Source organism: Heliconius melpomene, chromosome 3 (assembly GCF_056956725.1).
Source record: "Heliconius melpomene rosina isolate 202511_hmr_F chromosome 3, ASM5695672v1, whole genome shotgun sequence".
Classification (NCBI taxonomy): domain Eukaryota; kingdom Metazoa; phylum Arthropoda; class Insecta; order Lepidoptera; family Nymphalidae; genus Heliconius; species Heliconius melpomene.
In genome coordinates this window covers 9,173,931-9,194,941 of record NC_140391.1, presented here as the reverse complement: position 1 = coordinate 9,194,941, position 21,011 = coordinate 9,173,931, and the positions used below count along the sequence as shown (strand labels likewise).

The 21,011-nt window shown below is 32.7% G+C and overlaps 1 protein-coding gene across 4 annotated transcripts in view; it reads right to left on the bottom strand.

The window, feature by feature from the left end:
- LOC146540090 (uncharacterized) overlaps positions 1-21,011 on the bottom strand; it is a 318,142-nt gene that overhangs the window by 6,533 nt on the left and 290,598 nt on the right. The window contains exons 5-14 of one of the 4 annotated variants that reach the window (XM_085207318.1): positions 13,007-13,210; positions 11,672-11,917; positions 11,015-11,179; positions 7,572-7,943; positions 6,128-6,373; positions 5,432-5,581; positions 4,498-4,662; positions 2,445-2,648; positions 1,894-2,058; positions 391-696 (exon numbers count right to left, since the gene is read on the bottom strand). In XM_085207318.1, coding sequence (XP_085063444.1) covers positions 391-696; positions 1,894-2,058; positions 2,445-2,648; positions 4,498-4,662; positions 5,432-5,581; positions 6,128-6,373; positions 7,572-7,943; positions 11,015-11,179; positions 11,672-11,917; positions 13,007-13,210 — 2,223 coding nt within the window. The remainder of the gene's footprint in view (positions 1-390; positions 697-1,893; positions 2,059-2,444; positions 2,649-4,497; positions 4,663-5,431; positions 5,582-6,127; positions 6,374-7,571; positions 7,944-11,014; positions 11,180-11,671; positions 11,918-13,006; positions 13,211-21,011) is intronic. The other 3 variants (XM_085207319.1, XM_085207320.1, XM_085207322.1) reach the window with 3 other exon arrangements.

Genomic DNA, 21,011 nt, shown 5'->3' with positions numbered 1-21,011 from the left:
AGTCTCAAAGCGTTGTGTGTTTAACTACCGAGTTGTCTTTTTTTTGTAAAAATTTAGTTAAGTGAAGGAATTTTCTGAAGTAACTGTAGGCATTATGCCCCGTCTCTTAATAATCGGCGCTAATAAATACAGTAAAAACAATCGCGACATTTCACGACTTAAGGTATCAAGACTAACTTTTGTTTATAGTTTTAAGAAATTTACTACTGAGGTACAACAGTTTGCAACAACCGTCTCCCAGGCAGGCCGAGAGCAACAACTACGATTGAAGATTTAAGTACGATTGTTAGAAGCCAACGTAATTATCATCGCCGCCCACGACCTCGTCTAACACCAGAGATGTCAAGTAATAGGTAATTATTATTATTAAACTATCATACATTTACTTACTTCTAGTTTCATCTTTATCTTTATCTTCATCTTCATCTTCATCTTCATCTTCATCTTCATCTTCATATTTATCTTTATCTTTATCATTATCTTCCTGATTTTCCCCAGATAGGTCTTGTTCTATTTCATTCATATAATTTTTCGTCACTTCTGCTTTATACACGCTCGAGTGTTTCAACCGAACATGTCTGTTCAGATTGTGCGTACTCGAGCTTGATATAGCAAGCGTTTCATTGCAAAGATTGCATCTATATGTGGTGCTGGTCACACTTTCAAAATATTTCCAAATCCAACTGCGTTTGCGACCTAATTTTGGAAGATAAATAATTATTGTTATATATTTTTGGTACTTATGTTATTTTCAAAATTATGAAATTAACTTGACAAACTATAATTACAAAAATATCATAACAATGCGGCCATAAATTGTAATAGTGTTGATGTTTTTAATGGCTCGCAAGCAGAGAGTGAAAAGTAATGTAAAGTTACTCCATTTACTCTTTTCTGCCCGAATTTGAGATACTGTGTATTCTTATTATTGTATAAGTAACCATAGACTAAAAGAATATAATATGTTTATCTATAAAAGAATAATAAAATAATAAAGAATATAAAAGAATATAATATGTATATCTATATACATAAATTTAGTTATTTATTATTATTGTTTGTTTTCTATATATTTTGTATTATAAAGTAGCTATAATTATATCCCATTTATTTTTGTCATTGTTTCCATAACGAATGTATGAAGTGTTATGGAAGAACGGGGCCTCCTGTTACAAGTATTATACTAGTTACTTACTAGGTTGGTCTCATTACTTTCTATGTAGCTTTGTAATATGTGTAAATATATATATTTTTTTATGTGTATGTATATTTATATAATACTAGTGGACCGTCGCGGCTTCACCTAAGAGTCTGAATCTGATCTAAATAGGTGGTGATTTAAAAAATATTCCATACAAACTTTCAACCGCTATTTCACCCCGTTAGGGTTACAATTTTCAAAAATCCCTTCTTAGTGGATGTCCAGATTACGAAAATAAACATCCGTCCAAATTTCACGTTTCTATCATCAGCGGTTACGGCTGTGCGTGCGTCTTACCTCAGTCGAGATTGCAGATAATGTTTATTAATTGGCTAAAGGATATTTTTTGTAATCATAATATCATTTCATAAACCTATTTATATAACATATGTACAATATTTTTTTGGTTCACGCTGTATATCGCACACAGCGGATTAAGGGGAGGGTTTTTCAAGTGAATTATATATCAAGCTAAAGTTAATTCTTTTCTCAATACTATAAAACATGGTTGCTTGTACAATTACTGCTGCCAGCAGAGATCTAATCAAACAAAAAAACAAATTTGATCAATTATTTCCTTAACGAGACATTGGTCTATTGATATCCTTTAAGTATTTTCTACAAAAGTCTAGTACTCAATATTTAGGTTGCCTCTAATTTTTAAATATTAATGAAATAAAAATTGTACTTACCAACTACCTTACCAATTCTCTTATGTATAATCTTTAGATGTCTGCTCAAGTTGTCAGTTGTATTGGCGCTGTGTATGTTTTTGCTACACAATTTGCATCGAGCTAAACTGCCTGATAATCGCTTATAATATAACCAGACCCAACTATATCGCTTTTTTATTTTACCTATGAACAAAATTATATATTATATTTAATTACATTACCGCTCAAAAATATTTGGTCACCTGTTCCTTTGTTTAAATTACATGCATGACGCAATATATCTTTAATACTACTTTTTGTATTTTTTTAAAGTATTTTTTTTTTTGTTAAAATAGCGTTAAAACAAAGGAATTTTCTTAAGTAACTGTAGGCATTATGCCCCGTCTCTTAATAATCGGCGTTAATAAATACAGTAAAAACAATCAAGAGATTTCATGACCAACAACTACGATTGAAGATTTAAGTAAGATAACAGAAGCCAACGGAATTATGACCGCCGCCCACAAGTAACACCAGAGATGCCAAGTAATAGGTAATTATTATTATAAAACTATCTTACATTTACTTACTTCTTGTTTCATCTTTATCTTCATCTTCGTTTTTTGTTACTTCTGCTTTATACACGCTCGGGTGTCTAAACCGAAAATGTCTGTTCATATTGTTTGTTTTCAAGTTTCTTATGGAAAGCATTGCGGTGCAAAGATGGCATCTATATGTGGTGCTGGTCACACTTTCAAAATATTTCCAAATCCAACTGCATTTACGACCTAATTCTGGAGGAGAAATATTATTATACATTTTTATTCTTACTTATGTTTTTTTCAATATGATAAAATTAACCTGACAAACTGTTTTAACAAAAATATCATAACTGCGCCCATAAATTATAATAGTGTCATAAATAAACTTTTAAATATTTATTTATGACACTATTATATGATGACGTATGAGTAACCATAGACTAAAATAAATGTATATTTATTGACTAAAGGATGTTTTTTGCACAATTAATAACACAATTGCTGTTTTATCGGTATATTTATTTATCATCAAAATATTTGAAAATATAAACAAATTTGTATTACATAAAAATTTTTTTTTTAAAAATACGGGGCTTCGCACAGCAACTCTCATCTTTCAATGATCTAAAAATAATTATTAGTCTTTAGAGCATTTTTATGCTGGCTTCACGCTGTATCTCCTGCAGAGTAGGAGGAAGGTTATTCAAGTGAATTATATATCCAATAAAAGTTTATTATATTCTCAACACAGGCAAAGTAGGTAACTGCTGCAAGCAGAGGTTTTAATATATTTTTTTCCATTCCGATTGACTGTGAGAATAGAAGACGAAATGTGCGGGGCTGCATTGTATTTTAAAGGAAAATAATATATAATAGAGTTAAAGTCATTTTATTTTATTTTTATTAAAATAGTAGCTTAAAAACTGGAATTCATATCCGTCATAAGATATGTTATATAATTTAATTTACATTATAAATTAAAAAACTTCTTTTATATAAAATATTCTAAAATGTAATTATTTTTTTAAAATAAATCCTAAAGCCCTAAGTTTTGAACAAAAAAATTGCGTCCTGAGTGACAGAAGTCAATATTTTTTTTCAAAATCAACGCCGCACCTCACTGCGACACCAAAACGAAGAATTTAATAAAATCTTCCATTAATAACGTATTAGTGTAAATGCATATAAACACATATATATTCGCAATGCTTCAACTTTCTTATTTTTCATTTCTCGACAGATCAATTTAATTAAGGACAATTGAAAAGCCTTTCTATAGAAGCATTATTTTTTAAATGAAAAAAAACGTATTAAACGTAATATCCTTTATTTCATATTTAACATTAAAAAGTACCAGTTACTATTATAAATTAAAATCACGCAAAGGTTTAAACTTATTGAGCCACACAATAAGTGTATGATCCATACAAATCTAAAATAAGTTTATATTTGTTTGGTTTACCTACATAATACATTTTCATCGCAACAATGGCATACATTATATTTAAGAACCTGCAGCCTACTCAATAATAATTTGATCTCCCGACATGATCCCATGTTCCTCTTTAAGGTGTTCTAAAACACATGTAACACTTTTATCGATATCTTCGAATTTCATTATTTTGTATTGGCATATTCTACACGAGAAGAAATCGTCTTCGTCCGTCTCGAAGACAAGCCACACCCAGTTGTGGTCATCTGAAAATGTATGTCAATAAATGCGCGAAATATTGTTTTTATTATCGCACTAGCTTTTGTCTACGGCTTCGCCCGCTTGGTTGTGTTCATCAAATAATAGGTTTTAAGTCCCTGAGGTAACTCCGACCGCAGGTTGTGGGTCGCTAAATAGACTGAATCCAACACAAAAAGAAATTCCACTTGGAATCAGTGGTTCTCGAGATTAGTATAGATTTATAATCTATTCTTTATTTAGTATACGACTTTTTTTAAAATAAAGAGAAAAAAATATATTAACTTATAAAATATATAAACTTAGGTCTATAAAGTTATCCTTTATGTACATATTTTCCCAGAAAGTTCAGTACTTAATGTTTAGGTCGCCCTTGATTTTTAATATTAATGAAATAAAAATTGTACTTACCAATTACCTTATCCATTTTATTATGCATAATCCTTAGATGTCTGCTCAAGTTGCCAGTTGAATTCACGCTGTGTATGTTTTTGTTACACAAATTGCATCGAGCTAAGCCGCTTGGTAATCGCTTAAAATAGGACCAGACCCAACTTGATCGCTGTTTCATTTTATCTATGAACACAAATAATATTTTATATTTACTTACACTACCGCTCAAAAGTATTTGGCCATCTGCACTTTTATCTAAATTACAATACAATACATCTATAAAGATACTTTTATTGGCTTTAATTATATGTATCTCGCCGCAAAACCCTCATCTACGTCGAAAAGTCACACCGACACCTGGTCGTAAACCAAAGTAGTGTTATAGTCGGAATTTCTTCAAAATTAGTGTTTGAAGTGACGCTTATTTTGATCATGTCATTGGGTAATAAACGCATCTTAAATATAAAATAACTACTCCCAATATTTTACGTATATACATATATTTTTAATTCCCTTTAGCTAAACTTAAGTCTATAGTTATCCTTTATGTAGTTTCTAAGAAAGTCCAGTTATTATTATTAAGTTGCCTTAGATTTTTCCTGAGGCCGTCGTGGCGTAGCGGCACAAGGGTGTGACTGTAACGGGACGTTTGTGGGTTCGACCCCACTCGACGAAGGAAATATTTATTTACGTTTATATTTCCATTTCTTCACTCTGGTGTCGAGGCAAAGCGCGGCGTTGAGTTCTGCCACTCAACACGCAATGCCTCCAGAATTCGGCAGTAAGTGGGGAACGGAGTGTCTTAACACTAGGTTCCCTCTACCTACACTGCTGTGTACAGGACACACCCTGAAGCTGATTTAATTTTAATTTAATTTGGATTTTTCCTTATTAATAAACGAAAAATACTTACTAAAACGAAGAAAAATACTCACTAAACGAATATACTTACCATCAGATTTATTATGCATAATATTAAGATGTCTACTCAAGTTCCCAGTTCCGCTGCGTATATTTCTGCCACATAAGAGGCATTCAGCTAAACTGCTTGATAATCGCTTAAAATAAGACCAGACCCAACTTGATCGCTGTTTCATTTTATCTATGAACACAAATATATTTTATATTTACACTACCGCTCAAAAGTATTTGGTCACCCGGGCCTTTATTTAAAATACATGCAATGTATCTTTAAAAATAATTTTATTGGGTTTAGACCAATACTTAAAAGTCTCAAAAAATTGTTTGTACATAGTTTACTTTCAAGTTATTTTTTTTTGTAAAATATAATATAAACAAAGGAATATTCTGAAGGTACCAAGACTAACTGTTGACTATAAAATTTAAAAATATACTTTATTTTACTTTTTTAACATTTTTAAAGTATTACTCCACACTTAGGAAAAAAAATATTTATTAAGAAAACGTATAAATATTTGAACGTAGCGGGATTTAAACCCGAATTGCCTCACTTCAACTGACTGACTGCGGACTGCCTTTAGCAAAAGGGTTGCCTTATTGTAATTTTTAGTTAGCTTTAGGCATCCAAAAAATCTAATAATTTAAAATATGTAATACATTATATGTTTGCTTATATGCAATAAGATATATTTATTATTGTTATTTTTAATTTATTATAGATACTTACTACTAGTTTCATCCATATCTTTATAATTTTCTTCCTTGTTTTCGCTAGAAAGCCCTTGTTCTAGTTCACTCGTATCTTTTTTTATGACTTCTGCTTCATACACACTCAAGTGTTTCAACCGAACATGTCTGTTCAGATTTTGCGTATTCGAGCATGATATAGTAAGCGTTTCGCTGCAAAGATTGCATCTATATGTGGTGCTGGTCACACTTTCAAAATATTTCCAAATCCAACTGCGCTTACGACCTAATTTTGGAAAATAAATAATTATTGTTATATATTTTTGTTTCTTATGTTATTTTCAAAATTATTAAGTTAGCTTGACAAACTATAATAACAAAAATATCATAACAATGCGCCCATAAATTGTAATAGTGTCACAACTGATGTTTTTAATGGCTTATAGCCAGCGCAAGCAGAGAGTACCTAATGTAAAGTTACTCTATTTACTGCTTTCTGCCCGAATTTGAGACACGACTTGTGTATTCTTATTATTGTATAATTACATACACATATTATATAGATTTAGTCTATGGTTACCCATAGACTAAAACTATATAATATGTGTATGTATATTTATACAATACTAGTGGACCGTCGCGGCTTCACCTAAGAGTCTGAATTTCAAATTTTATAAAAATCGGTCGCGATTTAAAAAAAATCCATACAAACTTTCAACCCCTATTTCACCCCTTTAGGGTTACAATTTTTGAAAATCCCTTCTTAGTGGATGTCCACATTATGAAATGAACATCTGTTCAAATTTGATGTAATATATCACTACTTTTATTGGGTTTGTTTGTATATCGCCGCAAAACCCTTATCTACGCCGAAAAGTCATACAGACTATTGTTATTTGCCGACGCCTGGTAATAAAACCTAAGTAGTGTTGTGGTCAAAATTTCTTCAAAATGAGTCTTTAAAGTGATATTTTTATTTTGGTCAAGTCCTTATCCATATAAAATATAAAACTCCCAATACTTCTGCGTTAGCTATGTGACGTCATGTGGCCAGAAATTCGCTCTCTATATACTAATATTTTAAATCTTAAAACTTTGTGTGTTTAACTACAGAGTTAAATTATTTTTTGTAAAAATATAGTTAAAACAAAGGAATTTTCTGAAGTAACTCTAGGCATTATGCCCCGTCTCTTAATAATCGGCGCTAATAAATACAGTAAAAACAATCGCGAGATTTCACGACTTAAGAAGGTATCAAGACTAACTTTTGTTTATAATTTTAAGAAATTTACTACTGAGGTACAACAGTTTGCAACAACCGTCTTCCAGGCAGGCCGAGAGCAACAACTACGATTGAAGATTTAAGTACGATTATTAGAAGCCAATGGAATTATGAAAGCCGCTCCCGACCTCGTGTAACACCAGAGATGTCAAGTAATAGGTAATTATTATTATTATCATAAAACTATCACACATTTACTTACTTCTAGTTTCATCTTTATCTTTATCTTCATCTTCATCTTTATCTTTATCTTCATCTGTATCTTCATCTTCATCTTTATCTTCATCTTCATCTTTATTTTCATCTTTATCTTTATCTTCATCTTTATCTTTATCTTCATCTTTATCTTTATCATTTTCTTCCTGATTTTCCCCAGACAGGGATTGTTCTATTTCATTCATATAATTTTTCTTTATTTCTGCTTTATACACACTCAAGTGTTTCAACCGAACATGTCTGTTCAGATTTTGCGTATTCGAGCATGATATAGTAAGCGTTTCGTTGCAAAGATTGCATCTATATGTGGTGCTGGTCACACTTTCAAAATATTTCCAAATCCAACTGCGTTTACGACCTAATTTTGGAAAATAAGTAATTATTGTTATATATTTTTGTTTCTTATTTAATTTTCAAAATTATTAAGTTAGCTTGACAAACTATAATAACAAAAATATCATAACAATGCGCCCATAAATTGTAATAGTGTCACAACTGATGTTTTTAATGGCTTATAGCCAGCGCAAGCAGAGAGAACCGTTACTAAACTAGTTACTTACATACTTTACTAGTAGAGTAAAGTTACTCTATTTACTGCTTTTTGCCCGAATTTGAGTTACTGTGTATTCTTATTATTGTATAAGTAACCATAGACTAAAACTATATAATATGTGTATGTATATTTATATAATACTAGTGGACCGTCGCGGCTTCACCTAAGAGTCTGAATCTGATCTAAATCGATGGCGATTTAAAAAATGTTCCATACAACCTTTAACCCCTATTTCACCCCTTTAGGGTTACAATTTTTAAAAATCCTTTAGTGGATGTCCAAATTACGAAAATAAACATCTGTCCAAATTTCACGTTTCCATCATTAGCGGTTACGGCTGTGCGCGCGTCTTACCTCAGTCGAGAGTGCAGATAATGTATATTAATTGGCTAAAGGACATTTTTCGCACAATGAATAACACAATTGTTATTTCACTGGTATTTAACAACGAAATAATTTAAAGTATAAATAAATAAAAGTATTGTTAGCATAATTTCCATAATAGATGTCGCTGTCTTTGCGGGGACGTCATTTGATATTGTTTCCGTTACCGATTGTATTGGGTGGCGCTAGTGTGCTGCGACTGTACTGGCATCAGTACAGTGGAAATGCATATTTCCAATAAAAGCACAGACGACACGGCACCCGGCCCAGCGGTGGATCGCCTGCCCGCCGTCGAGATAGCATCTCTGCACACTCCAGCGGCACGAGTCCTTACCAGTCCCAGGAAGTCTTCAGTATTTAGTTACCATAAATATTGCTGAGTTCCGCCAGCGCCCCGAGGCGACACCGACGCCCTTGCGTCGTTCCGATTGACCGCGCGATCGCGACCGCGATCGATGACTGCCGCGCGCGGGCACTGAAGCCAGCCAGCTCACCATGAGCGGCCGCAGCGGCGCCCAGCGAGACCGCTCTCCCCCGCGCCCTCGTGCCTCCGCGACACCAGGTCGATCGATGCCGATCATCGAAGCCACCTCCCCCGGCTCTGCACCCCGCAGACCCCTCAACACCGAGGACGCACGACGGACACCGGAGACGCGCGATGTTACCGCGTGCTCTCTCGGCGCTCCGCCCACCTTGGCCGAGTGGATGACCGCCTCCGCTCTGATGACACCGAAGCCTCAGCGACCCTCCAGGGCCGCCTCCAAGGAGCTGCCGCAACCGCAGCGCTCCCTCTCCGCGCCACCCCGCATTGAGGTGGATTTATCGCCGCAGTCACAACTTAACTCGGACATGCTTGTTGTGTCCGAGTTACAGAAGCGCGGATCTCTTTCCTGGTCGCTCATGGTGCATATTGCTATGTACCTGAACGACAAGGGAAAAGAGCTCGAACGCGCTGGCGCGGCTGCCGCCGTACTACCGATGGGCGCTGTTTCACAGCCGCTCCCTCAAACGCCGCTACGAAGACCACGCCCCTCCGATGACGCCGAAGAGGCCGAGAAGCGCGTGTGCCTCGCGACCCCCGCGTACGTCAACGCCAGGATCCATGGACCTCCAGCATCGCCGGCCCTAGCAGCCAGCTTGTCGCCTATCCCAGCTCGGCCACCTTCGCCGACGCCACCCGGGCCCCCGGCGCGGGCCCGAGCCGCACCGCAGCACCAGTGCCAGCGCCGGCCTCTACCCCAGCCGCGCCGCCGCCGTCCAAACCACGCTTCCCGCCATTGGTGGTAGAGAAACTACCCGACTGGGCGCGCCACTTCCGCGCGCTCCGCGACCGCCTAGGCCACGCCCCCAATGCACGCCCCTTTGGCCAGGGCGTGCGCTTCTCGCCCGAGTCCGAGGAGGAGTACCGCGCGATTCAACGATACCTCTCCGACCTCGAAAAATCAGAACGCATCTCGTGGTTCTCGCATGCCCTCCCGGCCGAGAAGAGCAGGAAGGTAGCGATCAGGGGGCTACCTGTCACGACGACGCCCGAGGAGATCTCCGACGCGCTTCGAGAACTTGGCTTCCAGGCCGAATACGCCCGCCCGATCAACGCGAGGCAGGGCCGGCCTGGCTGCATATTCTTCGTGATCTTGACGAATACCCCGGACCTGGTACCTGGCATTTTCCAAATCACGGAACTACTCAACATGCCAGGTGTCAAAATTGAAAACTGGAGAAGCAAGCGGGGCCCGGCGCAGTGCCACCGCTGCCAGGCCTTCAGGCACTCCAGCCATGGGTGCCACCGCCGCCTGGCCTGCGTGAGGTGCGGGGAAGAGCTCCTCGCGCGCAAGTGCCCCCGGCCCCGTGAAAAACCCGCCACCTGCGTCAACTGCGGGGGTGCCCACCCGGCCAATTTCACCGCGTGCCCGCAGTTCCGCAAGGAACACAGGAACAAGAGGGCCGGCACCGTGGCCCTCTCACAAACGGCGCCCCGCCCAACCAGGGGCGCCCCTCCAGCTTCCACCAACATGGTCGCCTCGGACCAAAGCGCGCCTAACCTGATGGCCCCTGCTAACCCCTGTAATTGTAAAAGCTGGATTTTGTGTCTGATTCGTTGGTTAGTCCAACACTATATAGAATTAAAAATAATTTTATAAAAATACTAAGGCGCTTCGCTTATAAAAATAATATCATATTATAAACCTATTATATAACACATGTACAATATTTTTTTGGTTCGCACACAGCGGATTAAGGGGAGGGTTTTCCAAGTGAATTATATTTCAAGTTAAAGTTTATTCTTTTCTCAATACTATAAAACATGGTTGCTTGTACAATTACTGCTGCAAGCAGAACTTTTAAACAAAAAATCAAATTTGATCAATTATTTCCTTAACGAGACATTGGTCTATTGAAATATCCTTTAAGTATTTTCTACGAAAGTCCTGTACTCAATATTTAGGTTGCTTCTAATTTTTAAATACTAATGAAATAAACATTGTACTTACCAACTACCTTACCAATTTTCTTATGTATAATCTTTAGATGTCTGCTCAAGTTGCCTGTTGAATTGACGCTTTGTATTTTTTTGCTACACAATTTGCATCGAGCTAAACTGCGTGATAATCGCTTATAATATAACCAGACCCAACTATATCGCTTTTTTATTTTACCTATGAACAAAATTATATATATTATTTACTTATATTACCGCTCAAAAATATTTGGTCACCTGTACCTTTGTTTAAATTATATGCATGACGCAATATATATTTAATACATCTTTTTGTATTTTTTTAAAGTAATTTTTTTTGTAAAAATATAGTTAAAACAAAGGAATTTTCTGAAGTAACTCTAGGCATTATGCCCCGTCTCTTAATAATCGGCATTAATAAATACAGTCAAAACAATCGCGAGATTTGACGACTTAAGGTATCAAGACTAACTTTTGTTTATAGTTTTAAGAAATTTACTACTGAGGTACAACAGTTTGCAACAACCGTCTTCCAGGCAGGCCGAGAGCAACAACTACGATTGAAGATTTAAGTACGATTATTAGAAGCCAATGGAATTAAAACCGCCGCACCCGACCTCGTGTAACACCAGAAATGTCAAGTAATAGGTAATTATTATTATTATCATAAAACTATCATACATTTACTTACTTCTAGTTTCATCTTTATCTTTATCATTTTCTTCCTGATTTTCCCCAGATAGGTCTTGTTCTATTTTATTCATATTTTTTTTCTTTACTTCTGCTTTATACACGCTCGAGTGTTTCAACCGAACATGTCTGTTCAGATTTTGCGTATTCGAGCATGATATAATACGCGTTTCGTTGCAAAGATTGCATCTATATTTGGTGCTGGTCACACTTTGAAAATATTTCCAAATCCAACTTCGTTTGCGACCTAATTTTGGCAGATAAATAATTATTGTTATATATTTTTGTCACTTAGGTTATTTTCAAAATTATAAAGTTAGCTTGACAAGCTATAATAACAAAAATATCATAACAATGCGCCCATAAATTGTAATAGTGTCACAACTGATGTTTTTAATGGCTTATAGCCAGTACAAGTAGAGAGAACCTAATGTAAAGTTACTCTATTTACTGCTTTCTGCCCGAATTTGAGATACTGTGTATTCTTATTATTGTATAAGTTACCATAGAATAAAACTATATAATATGTGTATGAATATTTCTAGTGGACCGTCGCGGCTTCACCTAAGAGTCTGAATTTCAAATTTTATAAAAATCGGTCGCGATTTAAACAAAAATCCATACAAACTTTGAACCCCTATTTCACCCCTTTAGGGTTATAATTTTTGAAAATCCTTTCTTAGTGGATGTCCACATTATGAAATTAACATCTCTTCAAATTTGATGTAATATATCATTAATACTATTTTTATTGGGTTTGTTTGTATATCGCCGCAAAACCCTTATCTACGCCGAAAAGTCATACAGACTATTGTTATTTGCCGACGCCTGGTAATAAAACCTAAGTAGTATTGTGGTCAAAATTTCTTCAACATGAGTCTGAAGTGATATTTTTATTCTGGTTAAGTTCTTATCCAAAAACCCATATAAAATATAAAACTCCCAATACTTCTGCGTTATATATATTTAAAGTCTCAAAACTTTGTGTGTTTAACTACCGAGTTATTTTTTTTTTGTAAAAATATAGTTAAAATGAAGGAATTTTCTGAAGAAACTGTAGGCATTTTGCCCCGTCTCTTAATAATCGGCGCTAATAAATACCGTAAAAACAATCGCGACATTTCACGACTTAAGGTTTCAAGACTACTGAGGTACAACAGTTTGCAACAACCGTCTCCCAGGCAGGCCGAGAGCAACAACTACGATTGAAGATTTAAGTAAGATTATTATAAGCCAACGGAACTATGACCGCCGCTCCCGACCTCGTGTAACACCAGAGATGTCAAGTAATAGGTAATTATTATTATTATCATAAAACTATCATACATTTACTTACTTCTTGTCTCATCTTTATCTTCATCTTCATTTTTCGTTACTTCTGCTTTATACACGCTCGGGTGTCTCAATCGAAAATGTCTGTTCATATTGTTTGTTTTCAAGTTTCTTGTAGAAACCATTGCGGTGCAAAGATTGCATCTATATGTGGTGCTGGTCACACTTTCAAAATATTCCCAAATCCAACTGCGTTTACGACCTAATTTTGGAAGATAAATAATTATTGTTATATATTTTTATTCTTACTTATGTTTTTTTCAATATTATTAAATTAACCTGACAAACTGTTTTAACAAAAATATCATAACTACGCGCCCATAAATTGTACTAGTGTAATAAATAAACTTTTAAATATTTATTTATGACACTATTATATGATGACGTATAAGTAATCATAGACTAAAATAAATGTATATTTATTGGCTGAAGGATGTTTTTTGCACAATTAATAACACAATAGCTGTTTTATCGGTACATTTATTTATCATCAAAATATTTTAAAATATAAAGAATTTGTATTACATTAAAAATATTTTTCTGAAAATACTGGGGCTTCGCTCAGCAACTCTCATCTTTCAATGATCTAAAAATAATATTATTTCATTAACCTGTTAGTCTTTAGAGCATTTTTATGCTGGCTTCGCGCTGTATCTCTTGCAGCGTAGGAGGAAGGTTATTCAAGTGAATTATATATCCAATAAAAGTTTATTATATTCTCAACACAGGCAAAGTAGGTAACTGCTGCAAGCAGAGGTTTCAATATTTTTTCCCATTCCGATTGACTATGAGAATAGAAGACGAAATGTGCGAGGCTGCTTTGTATTTTAAAGGAAAATAAAATATAATAGAGTTAAAGTCAATCTTTATTCTGATTGTCTATCTGTGAATATGTGATTTAAGGCATATTAATTTGTTTTGGTTGTCATAATGTGGAGTCTTTGTTGAATCTGTTTTCTAAATACTAATAGAAATAAATAAATCAGCTTTACACTGTATCCACCACACTGCAGGCGCAGCACATAGGACGCAATGCGTGTTGAGTTGTGGAACTCATTACTGCGTCGCTTTGCCTCTACACTAGAACGAAAAAAAAATATTAAATATTTCATTTCCCCGAGTGGGAATCGAATTTTCATTGTAACGGGATAACTGGAAAGAAATTACAAAAACAAAGGGATAATTTCAAAATCATTTTAAACAATACAATATTATTTCGTAATCAATTAAATATATACATCGTTTCCAGGTTATTAATAAAATAGATATTTTAGAAACTGTCACAGTTTTAAAGTAAATTCATGCCCGTTCCATAAAGTAACCCCTAACATCGTTATATCGTAATTTTGCTTGATAACTGTCTACCGCGATAACGCAAAATATTTTTATGTAATAGAAAGATACCACATTACAAACACTAATAATGATTGTGTATTATATAAAAACCTATAAATATAAACCAAATCTGTGTTTTGTTTATTTTTTTATTTCAATGGTAGTTACAAAATTTTTAATTCGTATTCATCATAAGTTATTTTCACAATCTTTTATGCATAGATACCTACGATTATTAATTAAAATTAGTTATATAAATAATATTTTTAAATTTAAAAATGTATACTATTCATTCATATTATTAAGCTCTAGAAAATATAACTATCGAATTTATATAATGATATGTACATTTTTCATAATGTTAAACTTAAAAATAGCTTATTTTATATAAAAATCTTCTATAATCTAAATATTTTTTAAAACTATAACTAAACCCCTCGTTTGAAACAAAAATTGTAGAGATCATAAAATATTGTGTGTTGAGTGGCGGAAGTCAACGTCGCGCTATGGGACACCACATCGAAGAAAGGAAAATATTAAATTTTACATTTCTTCGAATGGGAATCGAACCCACATCTATTACTTCACTTCACTATTATTAATTTAGTATTCATATTGGCATGGATTTAATTGTTAAGTCTTCAATTAATAGTGTAGTTTCAAATGCTTATTTTTTTCATTTCTTAATAGACACCATAAATTAAGGACAATTGCCAAACACTTTCTAATGAAGCTTACGTTTTTTATAAAAATATGAATTAAAAAAACCACTAAACTTAATATCCTTTATTTCATATTTAACATTAAAAAAATACCAGCTACATACAAAAATCTTGCATAAGGATTTAAATTTACTTAACCACACCATAACATACAAATGTAAAATAATTAATATCTTACAATTAAAAAAATATAAAATAATAAATAATTAAATATATTTAATATTGTAGTACATTTTAATCTACACTATCGATATCTAATTCCGTCCCAGTAATAATTTGATCTCCCGACACGACTCCATGTTCATTTTTAAGATGTTCTAAAATACATGTAACACTTTTATCGACGTCGTCGAATTTCATGCATTTGTATTGACATATTTTACACGAGAAGAAATCGTCTTCGGCCGTCTCGAAAACTTTCCACACCCAGTTGTGGTCATCTGAAAATTTATGTCCATAAATGCGCGAAATTTTGATTTGATTATCGCGTTAACGAGTCTACGGCTTCGCCCGCTTGATCCAATGAAAAAAACTACGAGTCATGTATGCCAAATATATATCTAAGTAATTCTGACCGCAAGTAGTGGCTTACATTAAAATTATTAACTTAAGTTACATTCCTGGCTAAATGGACTATACAAAACAAAAATATTTTTTCATTTTGCACAAGTAGTAATTGAGATTAGCGCGAAACTCTTCGATTGTGTTATATTAGTATAGAAGATAAAACAAATTTATACTTCTTAATCTTAAAAAAGTAATTTAAAAAAAATATTTAGAAAATAATTTAAAACAAGTAATACCAAAAAATAAAGGTATATTATGGACCATCTTTTTTTTTCATTTCCAAAATAGAATAATGGTATTTATATTTCTATTCGCTTATATGAAAAATAATAATTACTTACTTTCGTATCCTATTTTTTGTAAACAATCTTTTCATAATTTCAGGCATACCTTTCATTTAACTTTTAAAGTTCAAATTAGGCGACGAGCCATCCTTTACAGCTAGACTTTATGTATTCTCTAAATCAAGCCAATACTTTAAATAGCTTTGGTTACCTGTAATGATTCATCATTCATCTCATTAAATATAAATTGTACTTACCACCTATTTTATTATGTATCATCTTAAGATGTCTATTCATGTTGCCAGTTGAATTGCCGCCATGACATATGTTTCTGCTGCACACTTTGCATTGAGCCAAAGTGCTGGATAATCTGTTGAAATAAGACCAAACCCAACTACGACGCTGTTTTATTTTATCTGTGAACAAAATTATATAATATATTTTGTATTTACTTATATGTTATATTTCATAATATATTTTATTATCTTCATTTAGTTTCAAATTGTATCCTGCACATAGCAGGGAAAGGAAACCTGGGAACCTAGTCTTAAAACATTCCGAAGTCCGAACTCATTAACACATTTCCGTTCCCCATATTCCGCCGAATTCTAAAAACAATACGTGAGATCCGAACTCAACGACGCGCTTTACTTCGTTATCAGAGCGTGGAAATGAAAATATTTACTTGCATTTAGGGTCACACATTTGTGCCTAGCGCTACTAGTCTTACATTTACAGTAGAAACTCGATTAACCGGACTAATTGTTGTCGTTAGTCGTCCGGATAATCGGAAAGGGAAGAGTTTTTTTGGAAAAAATTAGATTCTTGAAGAAAATTGGTTAATACAACCCGACGATAAATATCGGTTTGTATATCTTGGAACTATCATCAAAATAAAAATTGTTTTATAAGAAACCCTGAAATTTTAACAAAAACTTTAAGGGCGAAAAAAAATACTGGTTACTGATTTTTTCTCAGAAGTAATTTTAAAAACTACTGGTACCTGTGTACAACAATCACTAAAAATTTCATAAGGCTAACTTAATGACAACATGTTAAAAAAAATACTTCAATCATGAAACAGTAAACAATTGGTACCTATTATAATTATGAGAATTGACTACCTTGTCAGTCAACTATAGTCAAACAATATTTATATAATACAGACGTTTTGACATTTCTCTAGCACAAGCGAAAGCGTGAATTGGCTAATGCTCTTGGGTGATAGATAATATTAACCTTCAGTGGTTGTAGTAAAAATATTTAAAATAAAACACTAAAAGCTTCCTTTGGTTAGTATTAAAGAATAATAAATAATGTACTACTATTAAAAAATATAAATTTGTTTACATATGGAAAATTGTTGTCCTGGAAGAGACTGCTTTAAGCAAAAAGACCAGGTTATTGTATTTTTCGAAAATGTGAAAATTAATACTTTTTTGTTTATGTGCAATAAGATATATTTATTATTATTATTAAACCATGACAGATACTTACTACTAGTTTCATCCATATCTTTATCACTTTCTTCCTCCATTTTCCAATCCCATTTTTTTTTTTCTGATTCACTCATATCTTTTTTCATAACTTCTGATTTATACACGCTCGGGTGTCGCGACCGAATATGTCTATTCATATTATTTGAATTGAAACCTTTTATGGAAAGCACTACATTACAAAGATTGCATCTATATATAATGCTGGTCAAACTTTCGAAATATTTCCAAACCCAACTGCGTTTACGACTAAATTCTGGAATTAATTATTTAATATTATTTTTATATATTTTTATTAAATTATTAGTTTTCACAATTCATTTGCTTCTTCATGTTCAAGTTTACCCCACATATTGCAGTATAAGCAGAGAGAACCTATTCACCTCTTTCTGCACTAATTTGAGACACTGTGTGTTGTCATCCCCTGAGAGAGAATTGAACCCGCAACCATCACATTTACTTTCAGAGACGGTTCTAATCGGGTAGTAACAGTTTGTAAAGTATATAGCCAGTATAAAGATACTACACGGAAAAAAAAACTTACTTGTCCTTAATTTCTTTTTTCGAGGCACCAGTACATATTGCATATCCACACTCTCCTTGTTGTCTTTTTCGTCTGCCTTCACTATATCATCTGTAGTTGTTTCACAGACCTCCTCTAATATAACTGGTTGAGATTTATCATCTTTCAACATACTAAATTGTAGATATTCAATTTGAAAACCAACATTTGATTCAGGATTATCTTTGTGTAAATCATACACTTCCTTGTGTACCTTTATTATATGATTTAATAATTCCTTTGACTTTTCATCTGATGTGACCATATCTTCGCAAATGTTACATTTATATTGTTTATCATCCATTTTTACGTAATATATCATTAACCACTCGGGCACTGCATCATCTGAAAATATTTTTGAATATTGAATTTGCTCAACAATGTATTATTATTATACTACTGGTAAATTTTTGGTGTGGTTAAAGTAAAAAACTTTTTGTTTATAAACATTTAATTCAAATCAATTGTTCATATAAGAAAATGTTTCTAGTATTGTATATAATATATGATACAGCATGCTATATAAAATATTTCTTATTGTAAGTTTAATGTGGAAGGTCCTTGACCTTTCTTTACATATTTCATTCATACAAAAAACAATTCCTATTTTAAGTAAGGAGTTTTGTCACCACCGACAAAATGTTGTTCTAATTTGATAAGATGTACATATATTTAAATAAACCAAAAAGGTATATAAAAAAACTCATCCATTGCATATCCAACTTTGTATTTATATGATTAATAAATAAATTAACATTAACATTTTGAACTACAGTTTTGCAATATAAAAAGATACACATAGTTCTTAAATAAAATCACAAATTGGTTACATATTATACTATTCAAAATAATATTAATATAACATAAAAAGATTTAAAAACTTAATTCTTAACAACTTTACTAAATAATTACTAAATCTTTGGAAAATTTCATATCACTACTGTTTATATGAGAGCAAAACAATACAAAACTTAAGATTTAATCAGAAAACATAGGTTTTTTATGGTTATGGAAATCTCTCACAACTTCAACGCCATACGTTTGCATGTTTATTACTGATATACACCCAGTCTTCTGACGGTAGGAACAGCACCATTGTTCAGCACCACACTGTAGCCTACTCTTAAACACATAAGTGTAACCCTTGTATAAAATATGGTGACCTTTTTTCGTTGGTACACATTGAACTAAATCATCACCTGAAATTTTATCATATAATTAATTAACTTTACTCAGTAATACACAGTTATACTTTCGTTTCACGATTCAAAACACATTTATTTACGCAATGTTTTTATTTGAAATAACCTAAACCATAAACATTTTCACGTATACACAATTTGTATTACACTTTCTAATTAGTGATTTAGGTTTATTTTAGAAGAAATAATGATTTAAACACTTTAAAAGTCCTGAAATTATAAGAAAGAGGGAAAAAACGAAATAATTAATATCGCACGACTCCTGTCAATGTCAATACTGTATGACAGTCATTATGTTTTGCTGGCTCGATAGGTAAATATGAAATTATGAAGTAATTAAAAATGTAAACATGAAGAAAAATATATAATTTTTAAATAAATATTATTCATAAAGTTGACTATTCTGTTGAAAATTATTACGATGCATCTATAAACATATGTTACAGTATTGTTCATGTATAACGTTCCGTTGTACGTATGTACACATTGTAATTAAATAAAAATATTTTTTAAAAATATATTTTTTTTTATTTATAATATAATTGAACATAAGTAAACTGTCAATTTTGTAAAAAATACTGTCACACTAAAATATTTTTAGGAATTCTTATAATCCATAAAAGTATAATGAATATATTTGCATCATTTATCTATTTCACTATTCCTAAAACAATATTTATGTTTAAATGTCATTTTTATTTCTGTTACAAAGTATTTTACTGCTAACGTATTAAATTATGAGTGACTTAAACTTAATTAATCTATTTAAATTAATAAAAAATAAATACCTACTTATACATTGATAAATTTTTAGTACGAAACCTAACAATAGATGTCGCTAGGCGGGTATTTTATACATTATCCTCCTAGTATTTCCATACTAATTATAAATATGTACTATGTGTAACATGTAGCAAATGAAGTAATCGTAAATTAAATATAATATATATTTCAATGGACTTTAATATATTATTTACAATGTGTTATGTAACAATACATTGTGTATGTTAATAGGCTCAATAACTATACAACATAATCACAATAAATATTATATGATATATTTTCACAATTCAATTACATCATTTTAATTGTATCATTGATAATTTAATGACACAAGATGAAGAGTTAAGTAAATACTGGGTAAAAAGGTTTAGTTTAAATTAGAATTTACCGCCGAAACCAAATTAACAGGAACACTATTTTCGTATTAAAATTAATAACAATATCAAAAATATCCAATGTTAGACCAATTTAAGTTTTATTTATTAGCTTTACCTGTAAAAGATTTCATGACGTCACGTCAAATACATCATTATAAAAGTACTTACGTGTAGAATTAGTACATAATATGAAGTAACAATTGATTACGTAGAGGCTATAAAACCATAATTTGTTATCAGTAACAAAATATATATGCATAACTTAGACGAGGCCGTATCTTATCTTATATACCTAGCGAAATGAATAACGTCATGATATTGCAAATAAAGATAGGTGTATGTATAGGAGAAGTGGCATGAAAGAGCCAGTTTACTAAATGAAGCAAAAAAATATATTTTTAATTAAAGAAATTAAGATTTTTTCCTCAAATTATTATTTATTTATTAAACTAGGTAATTTCGTACGAAATAACCCTTAAATATAATAAAAAAATAATAAAATATTAATTAAAAAAAAACGTGTCATTTGGCTCTTTCATAACATTTCGGTATTGAAAGAGCCACTAAAAGTTATGAAAGAGCCAGTCTTATATTATGAGGTATAACATTGAGAATTATGCTAAACAATATTAAATAAAAAAGATTTAATAATTCTTATTAAAAAGCAATGTTTTTTTTTTT